This window comes from Crocodylus siamensis, chromosome 7, assembly GCF_052110815.1.
Source record: "Crocodylus siamensis isolate JL-2025a chromosome 7, ASM5211081v1, whole genome shotgun sequence".
In the NCBI taxonomy this organism is placed as follows: domain Eukaryota; kingdom Metazoa; phylum Chordata; order Crocodylia; family Crocodylidae; genus Crocodylus; species Crocodylus siamensis.
Window position 1 is genome coordinate 19,675,842 of NC_143401.1, and position 13,480 is coordinate 19,689,321.

The following is a 13,480-nucleotide window of genomic DNA, read 5'->3' on the forward strand; positions in this document are numbered from 1 at the left end:
TACAAGAATAAAGAAATATTCCTAATTTCAGAACTAAATAAGACCTAAAAGGAAGAATACATAAAGTAGCAGCCTATGTAATTCAGAACTAGAAGTAGTCATTGAGTGATACTGTGGCCACAACATTACAATGGAACAAACTACAGGACAATTCATGGTTCATAATGCAAATTGATTCTGACATGTTACAAAAAAGAAAGAAAGGTAGTAATGTATCTATATAGAAGGACCAGATTGACCAGGATCTGTTTTTAGGTTTTGATTCTGCTTCTTTGATTGATGAAAGTATTAACCACTGTTAGGAGTTTGATGCTGGTCTGTTGCTCAATGCAATTAATGTTTAATATAATCAAGATCTCCATCTGGGTATGAAGAATTCTAAGAAATTCTATAAGCACAGACCATCATGTTCCTGTAGAATGCCATCAGCTCTCACTGCTCTTTTCAACTGAAATCAGTCCCATGACATCACAACTAAGTGCTGTGGAAGCAATTCTCAGCTGATAACTTCAACTGAGTAAGAAACAAGAAATGATTACTATTTTCATCAAATATGTCTGTGTTAAAGAATATGAAGAAAAATATCAGAAACAGGACTACTCAGTAGAAGATTTATAAAGGCAGAACCAGAACTGAATCCTGCTCTGAGATCTTAGCTGCTAGGAAATGAGAAATTGTTCTGTATTTTGCTTTAAGAGAGTTATGGGATGACATGTACCTTTGCAAGTGTGCAAGTAATATTTGTGATGGATTTGGATTTTCATAGATTTCATAGACATTAGGGCTGGAAGGGACCTCAGAAGAACGAGTCCAGCTCCCTGCCCCAGGGGCAGGAAGACAGCAGGGATCATAGGATCCCAGCAAGATAAACATCCAAATGTCTCTTGAAGGCATTCAAAATAGGTGCTTGAACCACCTCCGGTGGCAGTCTATTCCAAACCTTGGGGGCTCGGACAGTAAAGAAGTTCTTTCTTATGTCCAGCCTGAAACAGTCATGGAGGAGTTTGTGACTGTTTGACCTGGTCATCCCTTGGGGTGCTCTGGTGAACAGATATTCCCCCAGATCCTGATGAGCACCTCAATAATCTTATAGGTGGCCACCAGATGACCTCTGAGCCTGCGCTTTTCCAGGCTGACTTTCAGCCTCTCACCATAAGATCTGTTTTCCTGACCTCTGATTATGCACATGGCTCTCCTCTGGGCTCTCTCAAGCTTCTCCACATCCTTTTTGAATTGTGGAGCCCAAAACTGGATGCAGTACTCCAGCTGCAGTCTCACCAAGGCCGAGTTAAATGGGAGAATGATGTCCTGGAATTTGCTTGAGAAGCATCTATAGATGCAAGCCAGTGCTTTGGTCGTTTTACTAACAGCAGCATCACATTGATGGCTCATGCTCATTTTGTGGTCAATCATGACCCCCTTTCGTCCACAGAGCTAGCCAGCGTAGCACTACCCAGCCTATAAGCATGCTGTGGGTTTTTCTTCCCAAGGTGGAGAACCTTGGGAAAAAACCTTGTATTTTTCGGTGTTAAACACCATCAGGTTCTCATCTGCCCATTTCCTGAGCCTGTCAAGGTCAGGCTGGATTGCCCTCCTGTCCTCAGGTGTGGACGCTTTACCCCAAAGTTTGGTGTCATCGACGAACTTGGCCGTTCTGCTTCTGATACGAATGTCCACATCATTAATGAAGATGTTGAATAGTATATGCTCAAGGACAGAGCCTTGAGGGAAACCAACGGTCACACGGCACCACGATGATTAACTTCCATCAACCACCACCCTTTGGGTCCAACCACGGAGCCAATTCCCCAGCCAGCAGATCGTCGTGAAGCCGAGACCGCAGTTGGCCAGTTTTGCTAAGAAGTGATCATGGGATACCAGTTCAAAGGCTTTTAAAAATCAAGATATACAACATCAATATCTTCTCCCTTCTCCAGGTGATAGGTCACTGTGGCAAGGCACTGGTTGTGCCTGCTACTTTAAGGGCCCTGAAGCTGGCAGCTGGCAGGTGCCTGATAAGGGCAGGCATTTTGAATCAGCGGCTGCCCATATAAACAGGGCAGTTCTGCTGCTGGAGGCCAGGCAACAACACTGCCTGGCTGGAGGGCTGCTGGTATCATCTGGAAATAGGGGAGGAGCTGTAGGGAATGGTGAGGGGGCTCCTGGTCCTGGGTATGACCTAAAACTGCACCCTGCTGGGAGTGGGTGGCCTGGTGGGGCTCCCAGTGTTGTGGGAGCCCCCAGGAAATCCCAAGCCAGTTACCACCCTGGTGAAAGGCAGGTTGGGGTACCTTAACTCCTTGCCCCCACAACCAGATGGGTTACCCCTTACTGGAGGATTGGGAAGGTGGACTCCATGGAGAAAGAGTAAGGCCATAGACTCAAGCCTGTCTGAACTTCCCCTGACAGGTCCATGCTGGGGCCAGGACCGGAAGGGTTGAAGGGCCAGGGGCCCTCCACAAGGAATGCCCAAGAGCTGCGGGTCTGGGGTTCTGACTGGCCTGGAGGTAGGCCAAGGCTAGATGAGCCAAGGTCCTGGGGGGGGGACCATACCCAAAGGGGAAGCAGTTCAGGGTGTATGAAGGCTGATGAGGCCGCCTGAAGAGAGGAATCCAGGCGGGGTTCAATTAGTAGGATTCTGGGGCGTAGTGTGGGGCCCGGTGAGGATGATAACATCAAGATGCCATCTGCGAGGCTTGGGCTGCAGTGCAGGGGAGGAATGGAGCCGCAGATAGTGCCCCCTGGCATTGGGGCAGGAAATGGGCAGCCTCCCACTTAATTACATCTATTAATTAATTACCAACAAGGCATGGTGGGTGAGAATGCGGGCGGTTAGTCCAGAAGCAGGTGGGCGGGCTACAGGTAAATCAGCCCCAAGAAGCCCCCTGTTACAGTCACCTGGTCATAAAAGGATAAGGATCAACTTCAGTCAAACAAGCTACCACTACACACGACAGATACTTGAATACTTGTGTGACAGAGCACCTCTGCTGCCTGTCACTTTAAGGGCTAGGTCTGGGAGAGGGCAGCTCCCTGAGCTGATGGAGAGCAGTTTGTGACCAGCCAACTGGGGAAGAACATCTATCTCCCAGCTGAGCTCCTGCCCCAGAAACAACGTGGAAGTAAAAGGGAGGCTATGGGGGAGAAGGCGGCATCAGTGGTCCTGGGTACAACATAAAACTGCACCCTGCTGGGGAAGGATGGCCTGGAGGGACTCCTGGTGATGCAGGAGTCACCAAGAAATGCCAGGCCGGTTATCTCAGTAAAAGGCAGAGAAGGGGGCCTAAATCCTAGACTCCACCATTTGGCAGGTTTTTATTTAGAACTGGTAGGTCAGGCAGGCACCCGAGCCTATGGGGGCGGTAGGGATGGAGGATCTAGAGAGCCCTGGCCCCAGTGAGGACAGGGTAGCGCCCCAGAGCGATGGGGGCAAACTGGCCCAGAGATGGGTGTGATGCAAAATCAGCTTTAGTTTGGCAAACTGCTGGGCAGCCATTCAGATGAGGGCATGAGACCCAAAAGGCTGAATGCCTGCTGGCCAAAGAGTGCAGGGAATTAAGCCTGATGGCCCAAAGGGATCACTCAGGGAGCAAGGGCGGAGTGTGTGGCCTATGAGGGGCAGTATAAATGGGACCCTGGTGAGAGCAGGGGAAGTGAATGAGGCCCCTGTGAGAGGAAGGCCATCTGCATGTGGCCCATAATTGGACAGTATGGAAAAGGCCCAACCATGGGTGCCCATGGACAGGGGGCAGCCCAATAGCAAGATCAGGCCAGCAAGCTTGCCCATCACAGCTTGGCTGTATTTTCAGTCAAGTAATTTGTATTAACATTTCATTTTATTTTGCTCCCAAAATCAAGCAGCTTTGATGCCTGTACTTGTGTTAATACACCAATCTGTTCATATAAGTTAAGACTGGCTAGTTTATATCATTGATATGAAAGTATATTTAGGAACTGTTATACCAATTTCGAATATGCAAAATGTCTTGCAGCAAGTTAACCGATGGGGTAAAGTTTGCTCGGTAGTGACTGTCAAGACATTCTAGTTTTTATGCCATTGCTGTCGGAGATAAAGGAGTAACGGAACTATTTGATTGAAGGATAAATCCAGACTCAGTTGTTTAAAACGAGTCATTTTTCCTATAATAAAAAGCTCGAATCTTTGAGTACAAGATATTATGGTTAGCATGGTACAAACTGTGGGGACAGATATGGGTGGAAAGGAGAACGAGCACGTCAATTTTAGTGGAGCTTCAAAGCAAATTAAAAGGTCTGGATGTACCCAAGGATACTTAGGTTCTTATTTCTTACTTAAGTTTTACCCAAGTTCTTCATAGCCAGTACCATCTGAAGAAAAATTCTGCAACTTGCTTGGTAAGTAACAGACCAAAGAGTATTTTTTTCTTGCTGTTCCTTTTAGGTGCATTCAATCTTTACTACCTTGGACCATGAAGCTTTGATGACTGGAGCACAGACCTTGCAAGGAATAGATAGGTCTACTCACATGATTATAGGTTTTCATCTCAGATCCCACAGAAAATGGAATGGTATGGGATAAGTATTTGCCTTTCCTAAGCTTTTTTGTTTTCTGCAGAAGTCTATATGCTGTCACTCTATATGCCATAACCATGAAGTCAGGAGTTGCATAGTACTGTTTAGGCACAGTGATGGTTCAATATTTGAACTTGTGCTCCAGTAGGCATTACACTGCAAATACCCATTGGTATTGCAAGTTAAATCAGTTGTTTCAGTGCCTGTGTGCATCTCCCCGCCCCCAAGCTGACCAACTTGATGCCACCTGTACAGCACCAACAGAGAACCTGGTGGTCTTCTAAAATGACTCTTGTGTACCAAGCAGCTGGACTCCTCCCTCTCTAATCCAGGAGCGGGCAAATATTTCGGCTGGAGGGCTGCTTAACTGGTCTTGGTGAGCTGTTAAGGGCCGCAAGGGTGGCCCTGCCTCCTGGTCACCATCTTGGAACTTAAAGTCCTGCCCCTAACCTCTGACCTTCGCCACCGGAAGTCCTATCCCTTGCCTCTGGAAATACTCCTTTTGGGAAAGGGGTTTGCCATCTTGAAGCCAGAAAAACCCCTCAAACTGTATACTAAAAAGCAAACATCTGTAATAACATATTTTAAATTTATTTAAAAAAAATAATTTTTGTCCTGATTTGTGTGCATTTGGGCTGTGCATGTATAGAAGTGATTCCATAATGGCTCAAAATGCAGTCTTACTCTTGTATATTGTTGGGGGGGGAGGGGTATGGGTTTTGTGGGGAATGTGTGGGTGTGTGCGCATGTGGGTATGGAGTTTGTGGAGGGCTGTGGGGTGTGTGGAGGGGGAGAGCTGGGGGGGTGTGCACGGACACACATGTGTGGGGTGGGGTGTGTGCATGTAGCAGTGAGCAAGGCTCCCCCCAAAAGTGTGCAGGTGAGTGTGTGGGGGGAAGGTGTGGGGATGCTGTTTGTGGGGTGTGTGAGATTGTGCAGGGGAGGGTGTAGTTGTGGGGTAGGGTTTGTAGGTATGGTGGGGTGTGCTTGGGACCCCAGGTATACCCCCTGAGCCAGTCAGCACCCATCCCCACCACAGAACAGCCTGGAGTTGCGCATCCCGTGGCACATCCCTGCTACTACCAACAGCATGCAGCTCCAGCATGCCCTGCACCTGCTCCACACTGCCCAGCCGCAGCATGTCCTGCCACCACCGCTGACCCCAGCCCCACGGTACCAGCAGGAGCCAGCGCATGCTCCCCCTGCATGCTCCATGCCGGCTCTGGACTCCCCTATCCGGACCGAGCAGCAGCCGGACAGAAACTGTTGCTTGGCGCAGCAGGGAAAGCAGCCTCACCACTTCACCGCCACCAGGCAATTCTTGGCACTGTACTAGACTACCCTGCATCTCCATCACTGCTGCCTCTGGGCTGCCCTGTCACCACTGCCGCACTGGGAAGTCCAGAGGCAGCCGTGACACAGCACAGACTCAGGGCACCCTGGCACAGGCTCCAGGCAGCTACATCAGGAAGTGCCGACAGCAGCAAGGGGGAGGAGCCAGTTTTACCCTGCGCTGAGCAGCAGTTTGTCCTGTGCTGCTGCTGCTGAGGCCAGATGCGAGAGCCCAGAGCAGGCATGGGAAGCGTAGGGTTGGGGCTGTTTACCCTGATCCTCACCATTACCATGGGACTGGGGCCAGTGGCAGCAGCAGCAGCTGGAGGGAGCTGTTGCTGCCCGGGCTGCCTAGAAAGGCAGTCCAGCTGCAGAGCCACCCCAGCCCCGCTGTGTGCCCAGGGGGTGGCAGGATGCACCACTGCTAGGTGGTGCCTCAGTCAGGAAGGACCAAAAGAACCATCCTAGGCTGGACAAAGCCCCTCTGTGGGCCATATTTTACCCACCCCTGCTCTAATCCGTCCTAATTCACTTTGTTTGCTTAGCATTCTGCCGTGAACACACTGAATCTCGCACACTATCATAATGCTCAACTGTGAAGAGGAAAACATCTATTAAACCTCTCCCTGCCTTCTATTGAAAATAGAATCCAACCCCCTCCCACAACTAGCCAATCAATCAACTACACTCGCACAAATTTCCATGAGGCAGAAAGAACCTTAGGTCTAAGGGTTTTAGGACTACTGTGTTATGTAACAATAAATACTTAAAAACTCTCAAATACTGAAGGACCTTTTCACTTATTAGAAAAGAAGAACACTTTTCATACTGTTCTGTTTCAACACAGGCATCAAGTCCATCATTCTAAGAAAAACTACAGCACAAGTCCAGATCAGTTCCTAGAGCCAGTCACTAAAACATACATTTAAAAATAAATAAATAAGTCCGCTGCCTCAAGCTTAGTAGTTACTATGTTACACTGCAACAACAGAAGGCATACCAAAGCTAACCTGGGTACTAGCAAAAGTAAGCCTACCTTTACCGGCACAGAAAGTGAACTAACTCCCCAAATATTTACCCAGTGATGAACTTGTGCTGCCATGGTTAGACAGCTGACAGCTACCAAAGTTACAGGTTTATGCTTCACTGAAGAGTCCACTTCTTACTTTAAAACGCCAGTTTACAGCTTACTTTAAAAGACCCTGGTTAACCAAAAACATCTCTCTCAGAGAACTCTCTGAATAGTAAATCAAGTCTTTAAAAATGAGATAGTATCAGCAAAGCTCTGTCAAAGTGGACCCTTTACACTATCTCAGCAAAGATGCATAAAAACAGAAAAAGAAACAGTTAAGCATAATATCAGTTCTCATTAACTGAAAAATTATTAGACTTCTGAATACTTCAGTATGATCATGACTAAACAAAGATTATTTGCATACTGACTTTGTGTGCAAAAGGATAACATTCTGACTACATCAAGGAGAGAAAGACTTGTACCTTCCAATCTTTGAATTTTAGCTTTCACAGAAATAACTGTTTCAAAGGGAGATACTCGCAGTTCAAAACAGGTTCCTGTGAGCGTTTCAATGAAGAGTTCCATAGTTTCATAAAAAGGCAGTTTGTAGTGAAAGGGTCCCACATTATCCTCATTGAAGAAAGGAGGTTCTTTCTTGTTGGCCATTACAAAGGGTTTACAAATTACTTGTGGGAAGACAAGTCTGGAAATGTTGCGTGCAACTGTACTCCAGCCTTCGGCAACAGAGCTTTGAAAGCTGGGAACGCGTGTTCCTGGTCATGGTTCAAATTTAGCACCTGGGAAGAAAAGGAAAACTGTTTCAGCAAGTGCAGAAGACAGCACTCAACCCTAGGGCTCATCCTGCCTTTAACAAGAGGTGGTGATGGAGAAAGCAAGGTTAAAACAAGCCAATCTGGCAGCCCCGACTGGTGAGCTAGTCATGGCCTCCCCTTGCTACAAGGCCAGAGGGGTGGAAGAGGCTCAGGGTCACCAGGATATCACAGCCCCGGGACGCGGATGAACACTGAAGATCCGACACAGCCCCGGGCAAAGCCCCGCCGTCAAAGCCCTCGACAAACGCTTCCAGGCTCCGTGCCCCGGCCTGGCCGTGCCCGCCGGCGGCTGGGAGAGGATGCTGCAGCCACAGGGCTCCCAGGCCGCACCCCGCGGGCTGTGTTCTGGACGGCGGGAAGCGCCGGCAAACAAAGGAGGCGGCTCGCGGCAGCTCACCCTCGGCTGCAGGGCAGCCCCGGCCCGGGCACCTGCCACTCCCGTCCCGCACGAGAGGACGGCGCTCCCCAGAGCCCACAGCGGGCAGGAGGGCGCCCCCCCGCGGCCGGGCCGCACCGGGGCGGGTCTCACCTGCAGCCGCCGGGCCCGCGTGGGGCCACCGGGAGCCGCAGCCCCGCCCTCCGCTCCTCACGGGAAGCCGCCGGCGCGGGCCCCAGTGCCCTCATGGAGGAGGACCGCTGCCGCCCAGAGAGGGGACAGGGCGGGGAACCACCCGCGGCGCCACCGCCGCCGCTCCCTCCCGCCTTGAGCAGGCTCCGCGCCTACCTAGCCTTTATGACATCCCCACCCCCCAGCTTCCCGTCGGCCAATGCACGGGCCGCTCTCACAGGTCGCGACCAATCAGCTTGCCCTAGAGGCGGAGCCTCCACAGCCAGCAAGGGTGGATGCATCCGGCGCTTTCTGCTTTTTGCTTGTTGTGGTCGTTACGGGGGCGGGGCGAAGGACCCGGATGTTCCTCCGAGCTAACAGTGCCCACGTGACGTGACCCGGCCCAGCCGCCGCACAGCCTGCGGGGAAGCGTAGTTCGAAAAGGACGTGACAGGTGTTTGCTCAAGGCTTCCTCTACAAGCCGAAGGGCATAGAACTCCCACCCCTCAACAGAGGCAGATAAAGGTAAAGGCCCATTAGGGCAGTGGAGGCAGAGCTTCTTTAACCTCAGCACAAGAACCAGTGATGGGGTCAACACGGCATGCAGGTTGCCTTTATCCCCAGGTAGCTCCTGGTACCTACTGCATAGGAGGCTGGATGCACCTCAGGGCCATCATGGAAATAGAAATTCCACCATCCTCAGTGGGATCCAACCATGCTCTTTCCAGTCTGTAGCCAGTCACTAAACCAACTGAACTGCACAGCTCCCAACAGGAGTAGGTATTATTACATCATCATCTAAATCCAGGGAATGCAGCTTTAAGAAAAAACACAGCAGGACATGACCACAAGAAGTTAAATCTATGACACAAGCTTTACCTTGCACTTGATAAAGCAGACATCTTCCAAATCGTGACGATAGTAGCAAGTGGGGGCAGGGGGTGCTAAGCGTGGGGTTTTTTTGGTATTTTATTGTATTATGTCCTTAGACCATTAAGGCATGGAGGAAGTAAAACATTCAGTGTCCCTTTTCCAGATACCAACTTGGTAATGAGATTAACTGATTGCTCAAAGGCCCCAGATAGTTGAGAGATTGTTTCATTTCCATAACCCCTTTACTGTCTGCTGTAGGTCCAAAAGGTGCCAATGTTATTACTACTATGTGACAAACATAGTGGAAGTTTCCAGGCTGAACGTGCTCTGCTAGAGATGAACTAGGTCCTACGCAGTTCATTTCATATGCTCCTAAGCAAGTGGCATGAAAGACTGGATAGGACAATACTGGGTCAGTTAACTGAATTTCACTCATTGTAGGATGCAGCAGAGCATAACCAAACAAGTTGTGTAATAGGAAGTATAAGTTCCAGCCTGCTATGGTCCACAGGCAGTAGCTCTTCTGTCAGGTCTAGAAGAGAGCCTTATTTAAAGCAGGGCTGTCCAACTTCCAAGTGGCTAGGAGCCATGTGACCCAAAAGCCACATGCTCACAGGCAGACAGGTGCACTCGAAACCCATCTACACTGTACGTGTAGAGACTCCACTGCACCACGTACGCAGGGACAGGAACACCCACTCATCTCCTCTGCGTGGTGCACCACCCTGACGCACCTGCAGTTCCCTGTGGACTCCTTTGTGGCACCATGCCACACAGGTGCTCCAGACTGCCAGCACTGCAGGTTGGGACATGCTGCCCCATCCTACCCCTTGCGGCTGGGTCAGGTAGCAAAAGCTGTGGGATGGAGGCAGCCCCAAGAGCCTGGCAAGGTGGGAGCCTAGGGTCTGTGTGTTAACCCCTCACAGGCTGCCAGTTGGATAGCCATGATGTAATGCAACTATTGTTAATATTGGATGCATCTACATGAGTGTTTTACTGTGGAGTAGACTAATTAGCTCTGCAGTAAAACATCACCATCTACATGTGTGCTAGTATTAGGGCACAGTACATTACTAAGTCTGCCATAAGATAGTATGGCTGGGGACAGTACTGTCTAATGCAGAGTACTGACGTGCACGTGTAGATAACTGACGGGCTGGCTGGGGCATGAGAATGCTGAAGTGTGGGGGCTTCCTGCCACCTAGCATTTTAGTACCTTCATGCCCCAGCCAGTCCCTGTGCTGCCTGATACCAACACCTGGAGCTGGCCACCCCCCACCCCACCCCACCCCACCCCAGCCAATCCAGGTCTACTCTGCCCCACCTCAAAGTGCTGTGGTCCCAGATGTACACATAGATCAGGGGTGGGCAAAATGCAGCCCGCAGGCCAAATGCGGCCTGCTAGGCCATTCTATCTGGCCTGCGGAGCCCCACCCCCAAATTTAGAAAACTAATATTTATCTTCCCCTGGCTGCCTGTCAAGCAGCCCTCAATGGCTTGCCAAAACTCAGTAAGCAGCCCTCTGCCCAAAATAATTGCCTGCCCCTGACGTAGATACTGCACCCAGGAGTATTGGACTCCAGCGTGAACTGCACCAGGGTTTATTGCTCTGCCTTAATTGCACGTGTAGATGTACCCATTGTGTGTTTACTGTTAAAGGGATAACTTCAGTTTAAAAATCATACTCCCCTTCCAAAAACAGAGAGAACAGTGGCTGTGGTTTGTTTAAAAACAGCCAGCCATATTTGTACTACAGATAAATAGCTTTAGGAAACAAAATAATGCAAGATCATTGCAGCTTGTTGAGGTCTCGTTATGTATCCTAGCCCTTCTACGCATGATCAACAGTTTTTGGTAACAGTATACAGTATGTTAGTAGTCTTGGTAGCAAAAAGGAAATAGTCTTCTTGGCAACATTTCAGCAGTGCAACAAGCCAGGTGAAATTAGCAACTATTAATGAGCTGTTTCACTTTTTTTTTTTTAAAAAAAAAGGGGATACATTTATCTTTTAAAAATTACATAGGAGTTGTGATCATTCTGGGTGTTTGGCCTCATGCCCAGTTAATGTACAAGGCTAAAAGTCTACACACTATTCTAGGTGCATCTCCCTGATCCCTTCAGTGGAAGATTCAGTACAATTAATATACCATTTCACGCCCTTGGCATAAATTCTATCCTTCCTAGACATTAACTTTTGCTAAAAGAAAGTTAGTCATTTTGGTCCCGGGTCCTGAAAACTGCTTACCCACATGCACCTATACACACTTAATACCAACCATGCTCCAGCAATGTTGGTACTGTGGTATTAGCTGGCCCAAAATGAACAAGCTTCCCTCATTTTCAAAGCTTCCAATAGCAGTCCTGAAACCATTAGAAGTCTTGAGAATGAGGAGAGCTATCACAGTTTTAACTAATACCACAACACTGATAGCGCTGCATAGTTAAGAAAAAACATTCAGCACTATCATTGCTCTAGTATTAGCAGCCCCAAAACCATCTAGCTTCCCTCATTTTCAAGGCTCTATTTGTCAGTTCTAAAAGTTTGGGGTCAACTATTAGTAGCCTTGAAAATGAAGGGAGATAGCCATGAAAAGAAGGAAAGCTAGTCCCTTTCAGGGCTTCTAAATAGCAGCTCACTAATAGCTACTTTCCCATCATTCTTTCCTATATAAACAGAGTATAATTAGTTACAAAGTAAACCCAGTTAGTCACTAAACAGTTAAGCTGAAAACAAGTTAGATAGCAGACTGAAAGACTATGCGGCACATTGAAGCTGGTACTCTGTTATGCTGTCAAGCAAAATTGTGCATTTATGTTTAAGTATGTGTAAATGGAAGACACTGAAGAGTGTTAGGTGGTAAAAACAAGGTTAACATTTGCAGGTGACATTAGACTTATCACAGAGGTTTGTCCCAACCTAATCTAGACACTGCAATCTGTTCAGTTAAACCTGGACCCCACATGCTCGGCCAGAAGAAGGAAGGCTCTTCAAATGCAAGACTGAGGGGGACGGGAGGATTAGAAATTTGCACCGCCACAGCTGTACTCTTTCTCTTGCTGATCCTTTACTTGACACTTAAAAGGAATACTTTTTGGTTCAGTGGCAGCCTTTGCTTTTTTTGTACATTGCCTAAAACAATGAAGTCCTGCTCACCATGGGATTTTCATAATAAAAACATTTTCTGCAGTGGTAAGAGGCTGAAAGGAACAGGAGGAAAATCCCACCACACACCATCCATTTAATTCCCCTGAAACCCATCTAAAGAACATAGGGGACTAGAATAAATATGAAAGACAAACCTGTCAAATCTCCCTACCTGCATATGAAATATTAGGCATTAACCATGAATATTATGAGATCATATCCCAACGAAACATGGGATTAGCACTTTATCCCTGATGCCTATAAAATAAACTGTTGAAGTGCTTTCATTTTTCAGCCCTGTTCAATGAGAACTTCCACATTCTTCCCTCTGCACATTTCAAGCTGTCACTATTTTCCCCCATTAAAGTTAATGTAGCTGTTGTCAGGGTAACAATCACAAATCTTCAATGATAAAATCTGAGCTTTCCCCTTCACCCTACTCCCTCTGCTGTTAGATCCTGACCTCTCCGCACATTCTGAAGGCTACTGTAAATCAAGTAAACTCAAGCCATAGGAGGGAGAAAGAGCAGCTATCCCAGACTGACAGCCACCGCCCAAATTAAAAGCTACCAGGATGAGCATGTCACAAAAACTGCTCTCAAAAGGAGTCTTAACTTTAAGTGCCTGCTTAAAGCAGTTCTTGATACAAGGCAGAAAAAGAACTATTTTAATTCTGAAATGGTTGCAGATGAGAAGGCACACCACTGTTTTAGACCAGTGAGCCAGCTTAGGCTGAAAACAGGATTTGATGTTCATCCACCTTACAAATGATATCTTCCACACACATGCATACTGCTCTGCTAAACTGCATTCTGATTTTTAAAGCAGAGCCTGCTGCACTGTACCCTAAACACTAGGAATAAGTAAGACCGTTTTTTCCTCTTTAGGTGTAGCAGGTTTCCCATAAAAGTTTTTTTTTGTTTTGTTTTTAAATATGCAAGCCTAAGATGATAACAACTATTGAACAAAAGCACATATGCACCACTTCTGAGAGATAGTAACCAAGATGGGCCAACATTTTACTGGGGCAAGAACTGGGAAGTGAAAACCACCCACTCATTTTGAAGGTAGGTCGTCTCCTGATGTCCTATTAACATGAGGTAGTAAAATATTAAGACAGGGAACTGAGACAGAGTGAGGACCTGAGATAAAGCTTCATGGCTTCAAAACAAGAGTCTTTAAA

At 47.9% G+C, this 13,480-nt stretch overlaps 1 protein-coding gene across 3 annotated transcripts in view; it reads right to left on the reverse strand.

Annotated features, from left to right (window-relative positions):
* ZFAND4 (zinc finger AN1-type containing 4) overlaps positions 1-8,469 on the reverse strand; it is a 77,077-nt gene extending 68,608 nt beyond the window's left edge. For all 3 annotated transcript variants that reach the window (XM_090056695.1, XM_090056694.1, XM_090056693.1), the window contains exons 1-2: positions 8,261-8,469; positions 7,381-7,695 (exon numbers count right to left, since the gene is read on the reverse strand). In XM_090056695.1, the coding sequence (XP_089912821.1) occupies positions 7,381-7,564 (184 nt within the window). In that variant the 5' untranslated portion in view covers positions 7,565-7,695; positions 8,261-8,469. The remainder of the gene's footprint in view (positions 1-7,380; positions 7,696-8,260) is intronic.
* Positions 8,470-13,480: the final 5,011 nt, after the last annotated feature.